Source organism: Limulus polyphemus, unplaced genomic scaffold (genome assembly GCF_000517525.1).
Source record: "Limulus polyphemus unplaced genomic scaffold, Limulus_polyphemus-2.1.2 Scaffold1727, whole genome shotgun sequence".
In the NCBI taxonomy this organism is placed as follows: domain Eukaryota; kingdom Metazoa; phylum Arthropoda; class Merostomata; order Xiphosura; family Limulidae; genus Limulus; species Limulus polyphemus.
The window spans coordinates 3,388-16,319 of NW_013667337.1; the positions used below are offsets into that span (position 1 = coordinate 3,388).

General features: G+C 37.9%; 1 protein-coding gene across 1 annotated transcript in view; it reads left to right on the forward strand.

The window, feature by feature from the left end:
• LOC106464722 (lachesin-like) overlaps positions 1–12,932 on the forward strand; it is a gene marked incomplete at its 5' end in the record, with an annotated part of 38,177 nt that overhangs the window by 1,990 nt on the left and 23,255 nt on the right. The window contains 4 exons of the mRNA XM_022392493.1: positions 504–708; positions 2,796–2,966; positions 4,987–5,115; positions 6,962–7,252. Coding sequence (XP_022248201.1) covers positions 504–708; positions 2,796–2,966; positions 4,987–5,115; positions 6,962–7,252 — 796 coding nt within the window. The remainder of the gene's footprint in view (positions 1–503; positions 709–2,795; positions 2,967–4,986; positions 5,116–6,961; positions 7,253–12,932) is intronic.

Here is a 12,932-nt window from a genome sequence, read left to right on the forward strand (position 1 = left end):
TCCAACATGTCGGCCCCTGCCACCACAGTTTTTAAGGCTAAAGTCGCCTGAACGAAATTTGCTGAACCATCGTTGGCAATTACGAAAGCTCAAAACATTTCCATGAACTTCTTTGATATTCTTTGTGGTTATAGAGGCGTTGTTTCCCTTCTTGTATTCAAACAGCATTACATGCCCAATGTGCGTCTCTTCGTATACCATCACTATAAGGGATTAGAGTATATTAAACTTTACACATTATATAGGCTACACTAACGTGACGTTTAGGCAGTTCGTTTAATTATTATACGTGATGTACGTTTTTTGGGGGTGGTTAAGGAAAGTGTTCCAAAACGCGACGTTAATTTCTTGACAACCTAATATTTTCACCCATCTTTATATAGTATAACAACAGGGTGCCAAGAAACTAAATCATGTTTGACTAATGTATATAATATATGTTAATATATAACCAAGTCTGGCTAATACGTTCGACTAATGCGTACAACTATGGAACATGTTAGGTGGCTTGGATTAAGCTGGATACTCAGACCTTGCTGACGATCGACACAAAGGTCATCACCAGGGATAGTCGGATCCGATCCACTAACAATTTCCGCCAGTGGTATCTACACATCCGAAACATCCAAGAGGATGACCGAGGGTACTACATGTGTCAGATCAACACAGAGCCCATGATAAGTGTGAGGGGATTCCTCGATGTTCTACGTAAGTATTATTTCTCATCCTTAGATTTGATTGTGTCACGATCTTTTCTTACGTGTTGGGTAAATAACGATAAAATCTAAGGCGCGTGAAATTGTTTTAAGTATTTTATAATTTAATCTTTATGGCATGCGTGTTTTCATTTCTATCTTGGTTTTAATTATTTTATTGACTCTATTTATACACAGTAGATATGTTACTGAGTTAATATATTTTCTGTAAAACAGGTTGGGCGCCTTGTTGTAAGCCTCATCTTTCTTTGTGTCATTCTTGTGTGGTTCTGTCTAATATGATGTTGAATTATAATTACAACAGATCAGATTATTGCAAAATAAAGTTGTAAATAATAGTTTGTTTGTTTGTTTGTTTTGAATTTCGTGCAAAGCTACACGAGGGCTATCTGCGCTAGCCGTCCCTAATTTAGCAGTGTAAGACTAGAGGGAAGGCAGCTAGTCATCACCACCCACCGCCAACTTTTAGGCTACTCTTTTACCAACGAATAGTGGGATTGACCGTCACATTATGACGCTCTCACGGCTGAAAGGGCTAGCATGTTTGGTGGGATGGGGATTCGAGCCCGCGACCTTCAGATTGCGAGTCGAGCGCCATAACCACCTGGCAATGCCGGGCCAACTAATAGGGAAAAACCCATTGTAATGTTAAATTAACTGAATCGTTTGTATGACTACAAAGAACAAGAGCGTTTGTTCAGGAAGAAGCGATTAGGTATAAATCTGATTAAAAACCCATTAACTAAGAAATTTCTTCCCTCCCAGTGGCTCAGCGGTAAGCTTGGGCTTACACGCTAAAAATCGGGTTTCGATACATGTGGTGGACACACAGATAGACTATTGCGTAGCTTTGAGCTTAACAACAAGAAACAGAAAAGAAGAATTTACTTTAAAGTTTGTGAAAATAAATTAAAGACAGTCAGTAGAAATTACAAAATTAGAATTGTGTGAATATACACTCTCAACTATATGTTATCATGAAGGATGAAAACTGAAAAGTTTATCACTCTTACTTGTATGTGCCATTCAAACCTAAGTAGAGAATTGTCATGGAAATGCTTTTCAGGACTTTTCCCCACAGCACTGAAAATTAATATACTGTCTTCATTAAGGCGATTTCCCAGGAGTGTATTACGAAATTTTGAATTTTTCTAAATACCTTATTAACGGTAAAAATTTTAAGATTATGTATTTCTTTGAATCTCTCTGGAAATGAGAACTTTGCATAACAATGAACTACAATAACTTCACTTGTCGCTATAATTTTATTCTGGAAAATTTATGTTGAGAAGTTCTAGGCTATTCATTGGTGTTTTCATATAAAGCTTTATGATAGTTTTGTTTCTGTGTTGGGATGAATTATATTCCCTCTTTATATGTGATTTTAAATCCAATATTTAAAGTATATGTCATAAGCTCTTTTTTTCTTTTACTGTAAGCTAACATAAAAGCTGATATAAGTTTCACGTAAGCATTTTTGGTATGACTAGAAGCAAATGCTTGAATATAAAATATATTCATGTAACTTGATTCAGAGAAGCATACTTTAACTTAACAACTAACATAATTCGTCAAAAACTTCGAACTTAAATTTTGAATGTTTTTATGGCTTTTTTTTCGACAAGAGTTTTTAATATTGGTAGATATGTGTACACAATTCAATTCCAGTCACTATTGAAATACTGTACAAGCAAATTCGAATGTCATCAGTCTAATTAATTGGTCAATGTGTACAGTACACAGAGTTTACTTACCAATAAAGATATTTATCTCTACATATTTTTACAGCCTTACGTAAATGCCTGGTAACATAGATAGTTGATGTAGCAATTAAAAAGTTTTTATTTTTTCTCTGAACAGTTTACGGTTTCTCTTAGATGCCTCATAACTTAGAGAATTAACACATCAGTAAAGAGTGTTTCTTTATAAATTTTTACGGCTTTTTTCGACATCTCGCGATGTAGTCTTTGGTTGTTTTTCAAGATTTTTGTTTTCAACAAGCTTTGTAATCATGTCATTTTTTGTAATATAATCTTCAATTTGCAATCTTTTATGGAGATTTATGATATTTTGTTTTAGTGCCACCGACAATCCAAGACAATGGAACAAGTTCCGATGTAATACTGAACGAAAGATCTGCAGTAAGTCTTCATTGCACGGCTACTGGCTATCCTAAGCCTAAAATATTTTGGCGGCGAGAAGACGGGAAGGATATTAATCTTGGATCATTTGGAGCACAGTCATATTCAGGTAAAAAAACAAAAAAAAACGATAGGTAACCTTGGCGAGTGTTATCGAAAATGATGGAAGAATTGAAAAGGCTTACTAATTTCGGAAATTCGCATCTACTTATAGTAAGTTTAGGACATACGGATACCAATAAAGGATACCAAATAACTCTAAAATCAGCAAATGACCGGTATTCAACATGTAGGAATTAATTACATAATTACACACACTCACACAGTTATTTGATTTTGAGCTTTGAAAGCATATAACACAAATTACGAGTGGTGGGATTTGTTAAATAATGAATTAAATAGGATGATGTGGAACTCTTTTTATCGACAGAAGTATGCAGGGTAAGTTTGGTATATCTTTGAATTACCTTAAAAATATTTTTTTTTCTTTTAATAAAATCAGTAGGCTAAAAATATGGTTGATTGTTGAATGTGTGAGTTAGTGCTCTTATTAGATCTTTCATCGAGTGTTGAATATGTAAAGTCACGGTCGCTACTTTTTCTTTTATTGAGTGTTGGACATTAAATCAGAGTGTTAAGGTTTGGATTGAGTGTTGGACATTAAATCAGAGTGTTAAGGTTTTATTTGAATGTTGGACATTAAATCAGAGTGTTAAGGTTTTAATTGAGTGTTGGACATTAAATCAGAGTGTCAAGGTTTTGATTGAATGTTGGACATTAAATCAGGCTGTTAAGGTTTGGATTGAGTGTTGGACATTAAATCAGAGTGTTAAGGTTTTGATTGAGTGTTGGACATTAACTCAGAGTGTTAAGGTTTTTATTGAGTGTTGGACGTGTAAATCAATGTTGTTAAAGATTTTATTGAGCATGAGGTATGTATATCAGAGCGTTTACAAAGATTTGACTGTATGAATAAACCAAGTTCCTAATTCTGACTTTATTTCGTATGCAGATTGTTGATGACTAGCCAGAAATCTTTACAATAAATTAGTTTTGTCATGAGCTCTATGTATATTGATATAGAAATCATAATGTGATCACATGCTCAGTCTGATTACTAACTCTATCAGGACAGTAAGAAATATGCAAGATAACTAACAGACGTTCATCAGGACGATAAGTACTGTTTGCTTTATAAATCTAAGCTAGAACTGAGTCAAGAGAACGTGTCGTGAAGTAGCAGCATGTACATAAGCATGTTTGTTTTTGAATATGTTACAACATATTGAAAATTATTTTTGTGTTTATGTGTCAGGAAATATTAAAGTAATGCTATGAAAATGGATGTCGAATGTACAGAGTTTCGGCTTCGAACAAAGGATGTTTGAAATAAGTCATTCATTTGGCTGCATAACTAATATTTCTGAAAAGGTCACGAGGGTTTGCATTGAAATCAACGATAACAAAAGTTGTACCGCAACCATAATATCAATAATACATAGTTATATCATGGTATATTCAACATAAGATGAATTACATCAAAGTGTTTTACCTGCTGGTAAAATATTCGATTCCTTTTCAGCTATGCATATTATTTTTTTTACATAGTACACATATGACACCACTACTAATCCCAAGGTCGTTCAACAATAAAAATATCCTACCACAAATATTCTTGCTGAAGTATTAAAAAGATTTCGTTTCTGTTTATTATAACACATATATTACACCACTACTAATCCCAAGGTCATTCAACAATAAAAATCTCCAACTCCTTAACAAATTGTTCAAAACTTTCCCTCGTTATAAACAAAAGTATCCTTCCACATGGAATACCTTGTTTGTGGTCCGTACTGGGTATAGAAGGCAGTATCGGCTTTGCTACGACATGACTTAGAAAATGTCTGACATTGAAGTTCTCGATATCTTTTCATACAGATTTTATAACCCTCTTCAGTTACATCATTTACTTGGTCAAAAATTTCCCTACTTCTGTCAAAGAAAAGGTTGTTTTTTATATGTATATCAGGATGTCATTGAAAATACTATTATTTCGTCTTGTTGATAAGTTTTGTGCAATTCATTTTACGTTATTTCTAATCCTACCAAGTGTTATCTAACTTTTGCAGCTGCTAAGGTCAAGGGGAATTTTTTGAACCTGACCCATTTAACGAGAACTCACATGGGAGCCTACTTGTGCATTGCCTCCAATGGTATTCCTCCGTCAGTAAGCAAGCGGATCATGTTGGAGATTAACTGTGAGTGTACTTATGAAATATGTTAAATGAATCAGGTTTTAGTTTTTTTTTCTAATGAATGTGAGAAGAACTGTTTGATGAGTTATTAAAGTGTCATATGTTTAATTTTATCATTTACTTTGTAAAGTGGGTGAGGTAATTTATTATTTTATTTATATATATATATATATATTGATTTATATCGTCTTTGTTTTTACTTAAAGTCTGAATCATTTTCAGACAGTTATGGAGTGATTCTAAAGCCACGAAATCGGTTTTGTCTTACTCGGTAATTTATGATGTATTAAGTTGTATGCATTAAATAATATATTACAGTAACTCATATTAATATGTAAACATTTTGCTTTAAAAGATATTCATATCACAACATATAAGTTTAATAAATAATAATACTGAGTAAAATGTATTGCCACAACACAACTATCTACAGCATACAACTCTGTAGAGTCATGCACTTTTCCAGTAATATGGTTCTGTTTAATATTACAATGGTTAATTGGCTGTTCTTCCAAGCTTCACGTGAAAACAAAAATATGCAGTAATACGTAGTGCCTCGAACGTTTTTTTGTTGTTTTTTTCGCTACAGACTGAATTCTTATTGTCAGATAATCTCATATAATTCACTTCCGGATAATTAAATAATGAAATACAAAATATGCATAATCTTTCATTGATTTTATTTTCTTTCTTTACTATTGTCGTAATTTTTTGGCCATTTTCATAACTGATTCATTAATGAAACTAAAAGTTCATATAAAAAATTTGTGGTTCATTTGATATGTAACGGTGTTCCAAAAATATAAGTAAATATAATTACTTGATACCCAAAGAAGTTATGATATCTATGAAGGAAGAAAATATAAAAACATTGTGAAAGACTACGCAAAATTTGGGGTTCATTTGATATGTAACGGTGCTCCAAAAATATAAGTAAATGTAATTACTTGATACGTCATATACGTCTAGAACAATTTAAATTTTAAAATTAAGCATTCGTGACAATTTTGAACTTATACCACAAAAAACATCAATAACATTTACTTTAAACGTTAGCCATCTCACTACAAATAAATGTAATAAGTTATAATTTTGAATAAAATATACTTTCATAACACAGCTATCTACAAAATACAACTTTGCAGTGCCATCCAATTTTCCAGTAATATGGCTCTATTCAATATTCCCCTGGTTGATCTAATTGTCCTTCCAAGCATCACGTGAAGACAACAAACATTCGGTAACACTTAATGCTTCAAACTTTTGCCTTTCGTTTCTGACTTGATTCTTGGATATTTTTATATATTCGCTGTCAGGTGATTTTACTTGGTCATGCGGAACCACAGCACGGGTAGAATTAATGTTGTTATTATGACTGAGTGGTCACGATATAACTATAAAGGATTTTAGAAGACATTTGTTTTAGTTGATTGTTTCTACTGTAAAATTTATAGATAACGTGAAAACGGGTGGAATTTGGACTGTTATTCACGCAATATTGACACTTTATCACAACCAACCGTTTTAAGTACGGTTGAGCACGTGTTTTGAAGTTTTCGTTGACACTATTTATGCTAAATAGAGATGTGTTCTTCTAGAAGGAATGTGGTCGAAAACAAATAGAAAATGACTCAAAATCATAAAAAAATAAGTTTCATATTTATTGGAAATGTAGGTTAAAAAAGAAATAATGATGTATTTATTTCCTTAATGTTTAAGTAAAATACTAATTGATATATTTGTTTTCTTTTTCATATAGAATTCGAGTTACTTCAAGCTTTAAATACGTGTTTGGGACCATTATTATTAATCTGTATCTAAATGCACATTCACATTTTGTTTATTATAGTTCCTCCTCAGATCCGAGTACCCAATCAAGTTATTGGAGCCGTTCCAGGAAATGAAGTAACACTAGAATGTAAAGTGCAGGCTTGGCCGCGCCCTCTGACCTCTTGGGTGAGAAACGAAGACAAACTTCTCCTAGCTAACACAAAATATCAACTGACCGAAGAATTATACGGCTATTATAACCTTAATATGAAGCTCAAAATAAGTCATCTTCAGAAAGAAGACTTTAATTCGTATAAATGTGGAGCCAAAAATTCGTTTGGAGAAAAGGAAGGATTTATTCGGCTTCACGGTGAGTTTATATTACTCTTCCTTATTCACACTTTTTCTGAATTTAGAGTCTTAAGATTAAGTTCCTTTCATGTTAAATTAAACTAAAAAAAAAATCAGAATTTTCTCTACAGTATTGGTACTTTTTCTTTTTCAAAGTGTTTTTTTTTTTACACTAAGAATATAAAATTTTTGCGTTAAGGTAAAATGAAACCATCATATTCTATATTTTTCGTTATACTTGGTCTTCCAGCTTTCAATTGGTTAATCTGTTTTGTAACCAGCCAATTGGCTTAATGTTTATTTTTTTATTAGGAATATTCTGTATTCATATAAATATTATTGTATAAATTCATTTCAAATTTGTATAATCATTTTCATTTGAATTGAAACTTTGTCATGTTTATTTCGTTTCTTTTTAAACTGAACCCTAAAATCATAAGTCGATATTAAAGAAACTGACATATTTTGGTGACAACTTTGAACAAGAAAACATTCACTAAACTAATTTCTCACATAGAACTATGCTTAAACTTAGGGTTCGATCTGTTGCTTCGGAAAGAGCAATGAAACTCCCAATATGCTCTTTTGGTCTTGATTAAAAGTATTCCCAAAGCATCAAGGCTACTTTTGCTTCGGAACATTCTATTTTTACCTTGTTTTGCAATGCAAGAATAGTTTTCAACGTGAGCGTGACATCTAGAGTACTCTGCACATTTAGTATGAACAATAATAAATGTTCTTCAACCATTTCTTATTACTTTCGTTAGTTAAGGTCTGACCAATCGTATCTAATTCTGTAAATACTGAACGATCTAAGAAAGTAAAAGTGGTTGCAATGAGAAGAACAATGTATCTTATTCGTACTTTTTCCTTTTGCTTCGCTAGTTTTTTTTTGTTTTTTTTGTCTTCTTTTGATTGGATTCTAACATTTCTGAACGAACGTTTCATTCTGATTGCTGTAACTTCAACAGGAACCCCATCGTGTCTGCATTTACAACGTTTGAATTTTATTATTTTGCTTTTTTGTTTGTTGGATTTCGCGCAAAGCTACACGAGGGCTATCTGCGTTAGCCGCCTCTAATTTTGAAGAGATAGACTAGTGGGAAGGTAGCTAAACAACGTTACCCATCGTAAATTCTTGGGCTACATTTATCAGACCAAATAGGGGGATTTGAACGTCACGCTTATAACACACCCACAGTCCCGAAGAGGACTGTAACTGGACGAGAACCATGGAAGATCAGCTTTACAGTCCGACACGTTAACCATTAGGCTGCATATTTCATACAAATTTCATGCCTTCTGACCTTGCACTTGCAACTGGAACCAGGGTAGAAATTACTTTTGGACATTCTCCCAGTGTATCATGAACCACGATAGTGGTTCATATTAGGGATCACACAGGAGGTTGCTCAAAACTCTAATAAGATATTCGAGCAAAAAACACCTTAGAAAGCAGACTTATTCTAGAAACAACACTGAAAACCTCCCTTTTTTACCCCTCGACATGGATTTCTGTATGTGGTGAGGAGGACCTCCCAGGGAAGGTTCTGTATTTTCAGTTACTTTCTCTGGAATCTAAACATCCACCCACGTGTTTGCCGTGCGTGGCGACCCGTTAGGGGAGGAGAGGATCCTGGTGGTTGAGTGGTGTCTGGGGCACTGCAACACACCACTTTGGCCTTGAATTCCTGTAGACGGGTGGCCCCCTAGGGTCAATCGGCTGGTCCACTGGGGCTAGGGTCAACTGAGTACCAGTATTGGGCATTCTCAACGGATGTTGTGGACATTGTGTCTGATACTAGTGTTTGGTTATAGTGCTCACGAAACCCTGGCGTTGCTGCAGTGTCCTTGTTTGACATTGTAGTGCGTCCCCTCGTAGGACTCCATGGCGGGTGGGGTCAGTGGGCACTGAATCTCTCTCCTTAATTATGGATCCCCCCATTCCAAAGAAAAAAATGTTAAAAATCTGCTAATTGGTAAACGACCACGTCTAGAAGACTCTGAACAGCAGTCTCAATCACAAAGTACACCTGTACCTCGCTTCCTGATCCTGCATTCACTGTCAGATAAACCTTTAGGGCAAATGTCTCCCTTTTTTATTCAGAAGAGCTTAGAGGGGCTTGCTGGCTCTCCAAAGTCAGTTAAGAAGCTCCGTTCTGGAGACATCTTAGTTGAAACATCCACAGCTAAGCACAGTGAACTCCTCTTGAATTAAAAGGCCTTTGGGGATATACCCATTGAGGTTACTCCCCACGCTTCCTTGAATTCCTCACGAGGAGTTATTGTTAAGAGGGACTTGAAGTCTATCCCAGAGTCGGAGATCCTTGCTGGTTTCTCCAGCCAGGGAGTTTCAGCAGTTCGAAGGATCTCCACTCGTCAAGATGGAATTATGGTGCCGACCTCAGTTTTGATTTTGACGTTTTCATCACCACGTCCACCTGCCGCCGTTAAGGCAGGTTATTTGAACTGTAAGTTACGGCCCTATATTCCCAACCCTCTCTGATGTTTTCAGTGTCAGTGGTTCGGTCACTCAAAGACATCTTGTTGTGGTTCTGTGACATGTGCTCGTTGTGGTGGCAAGGACCGTGACGCCTACGAGTGCAAACTGGACCCTCACTGTGTTAATTGTAGTGGTTCCCACCCCTCTTACTTTAAGTCTAGCCCTAAGTGGGTGGAGGAGAAAGAGGTACAGCGTTTGAAGACTCTTAATAACATATCTTATCCTGAGGCTTGGAAGTTATTGTTCCCTACTACATCTCGGACATATGCCACTGCACTATGCGCCACTGCTACAATGGGAGTGCAGGCGGACCTTTTCGTGCCTCCATCTGAGTCTTTTTCATGCCATGTGAGGGGTCTTCTGCCCTCCATGGATAATAGAGTTGATAGATCTACATCTACCCCAATCTCTGTCCCCACTGTTCCTTCCAGTGACTGCCTGGGTCAACCTCCTCGGGCACCAGCCTCTGGTGTCTGTGCGGGTCCTTCTTTGGCCCCTAAATGCAAGACAATCATTCGATCACGTCCTCAGTCATTGGATTCTCACTCTGATGACAGAGACCTGCCTGCTCGATGAAGGGCAGGATCCATGGAGGTCGATCGACCTCCATCTAGTAAAGAAAAATGGCGTGGTTGTAAACTGAAGGGTTCTCCATCCTGTTCTCCTAAACCTACATAAAAATGGCCACTTTGATACAGTGGAACTGTCGAGGGTTTCGTTCTAATCTCGATGACATTAAGGGCTTGATTGACTCCTATCATCCCACGTGTCTCTCCTTACAGGAAACATTTCTGAAACCTGCTGATACAGTCACCTTTTGGCAGTTTTCTTTGTACCAGAACGACAGGTTGTGTGATGGGCAGGTACACAGAGGGGTGGCACTGCTGGTCGACCAGCATGTGCCCTCCTTATCTGTATCCCTCGATACAACCTTGGAGGCCATAGCCATATGTGTTTCCTTGGGTTGTGCCATCACAGACTTATGATCAATCGGACCTTGATGCTCTCGTTGACCAGTTGCCACCTCCCTTTTTACTTCTGGGAGACTTTAATGGACACAACCCCCTCTGGGTGGTGCTGATATTGATGGGAGGGGTCATTCCATAGAGCATATGCTCTCGGATCACAACCTTTCTCTCTTCAATACTGAAACATATACTTATTTTCATGCACCTAGTCAGTCTGTCACTGCCATTGATCTCTCGATTTGCTCCCCTGCACATTTCACTCGCTTTTCTTGGATGGTCGACAGTGATCCACGGGGCAATGATCATTTTCCTATCATACTGAGAGAGGTTGGCCTTGGTCGATGCCACTCGACCCGAGTGCCCCAGTGGAAGCTGGACCAGGCTCACTGGCCATCTTTCACCTCTCTCTCTGAACTTGATCCTGCCTTCGTCTGTGTGCCATCAACAGACGATTGTGTGGAGGCAGTGACTGACTGTATTGTCCAGGAGGCTGTTCATTTTATTCCTAAGACCTTGACACGTTTTCCTCAGTATCCTCGTCCATGGTGAAGTCCTGCCTGCCAGGAGGCACGGAAGGCTCAAAAACAGGCCTGGGATACCTTCCGATGGTATCACTCTCTTTCTAACTGCATTGTTTATCAGTAGGCCCATGCCCATACTCGGCAGGTTCGACGTCAAAGCCAAAAGGAGTCTTGGATTAACTTCACTTCTAGCACCTCTTCTTCCACCAGTTCCAAAACTGTATGGGACAAGATTCGGAAAGTCATTGAGAGGTATGCTTCCCATCCCCTTTCTATCTTGCTCTCCAATGGCCAGGAAGTTGCTGATGTCCAGAGCATTGCTGATGCTCTCGGCCAAAGCTTTTCTCGTGCTTCTAACACTTCTGTTTCTTTCCCTGCCTTCTTGGCCATAAAGTCTCGGGCAGAGCGATCGCCTCTTTCCTTTTGGGCCGATCATCTCTATGATTATAATCGCCCCTTTACAGTGGTGGAACTCAAACTTGCTCTTCATTGGTCTGGTAGTACATCAGTCGGACCTGATGATGTTCATTATGAGATGTTGCCCCATCTCTCTCCTGCCTCTCTTGCTATTCTTCTGGTTATTTTTAACTAAATCTGGCAGGAGCATATTTTTCCTGATGCTTGGCACCAGGCTGTTGTCCACCCTTTCTCTAAACCTGGGAAGGATCCCAAGATTCCTTCTAATTAGCGTCCCATCGCTTTGACTAGTTGTCTTTGTAAGGTCCTAGAGAGGATGGTTAATGCTCGTCTTGTTTGGTTCCTGGAATCAAATATGTTCCTCTCACCCACCCAGTGTGGATTCCATCTACAGCGCTCCACCATGGACCACCTAATTCGATGTCGATAAGGGAAGCCGTTCTCAAGAGAGAACACGTTGTTTCTGTGTTCTTCGATCTCGGGAAGGCTTATGACACTACGTGGAGGTATGGAATTTTGCAGGACCTCCACTCCTATGGGTTGCATGGCCATTTACCCATTTTTATTCACAACGTTTTACTGAACAGGTGATTCCAAGTCCGTGGGGGTTCAACTCTTTCCCATTCCTTTTCACAGGAACTCGGAGTCCCTCAGGGCTGTGTCTTGAGTGTCACACTTTTTAGCGTTAAAATTAATGTCATCACTACAAATCTTCCTCCGACTGTTGCAAATGGGCTCTATGTCGACGACTTCCACATCTCATGTCAGTCGTCGAACATGAGGTTTATTGAGCAGCAGCTTCAGACTGCCCTCAATCGGTTGTTGACATGGACCACTGCAAATGATTTAGATTTTTTTTCGAAAACCGTTTGCATGCATTTTTGCCGCCAAATGGGTCTCCACCCCGATCCCGAGCTCCGTCTCGGTAATATAGTTATTCGTGTGGTCCCTGAGGCAAAGTTCTTCAGGCTTATCTTTGACCGTAAGCTTAGCTTCATTCCACACATCAGGCAGCTATGTGTCAAGTGTGCAAATGCTCTGAACATCCTCTGTGTCCTCTCTTCCAGCTCTTGGGGAGCGGATCGATGTTCTATGCTCAGGATCTATTGTGCTCTGATTCGATCCAAACTGGACTATGGGTCTTTGGTCTATGGTTCCACCAGGACCTCGGCCCTGAAGATGCAGAACCCCATCCACCATCTGGGGCTTCAGCTCTGCACCCGTGCTTTTTGCACTTCACCAAACCAGAGTTTGTACACTGAGTCCCACGAATCTTCTCTTCACCTCCGT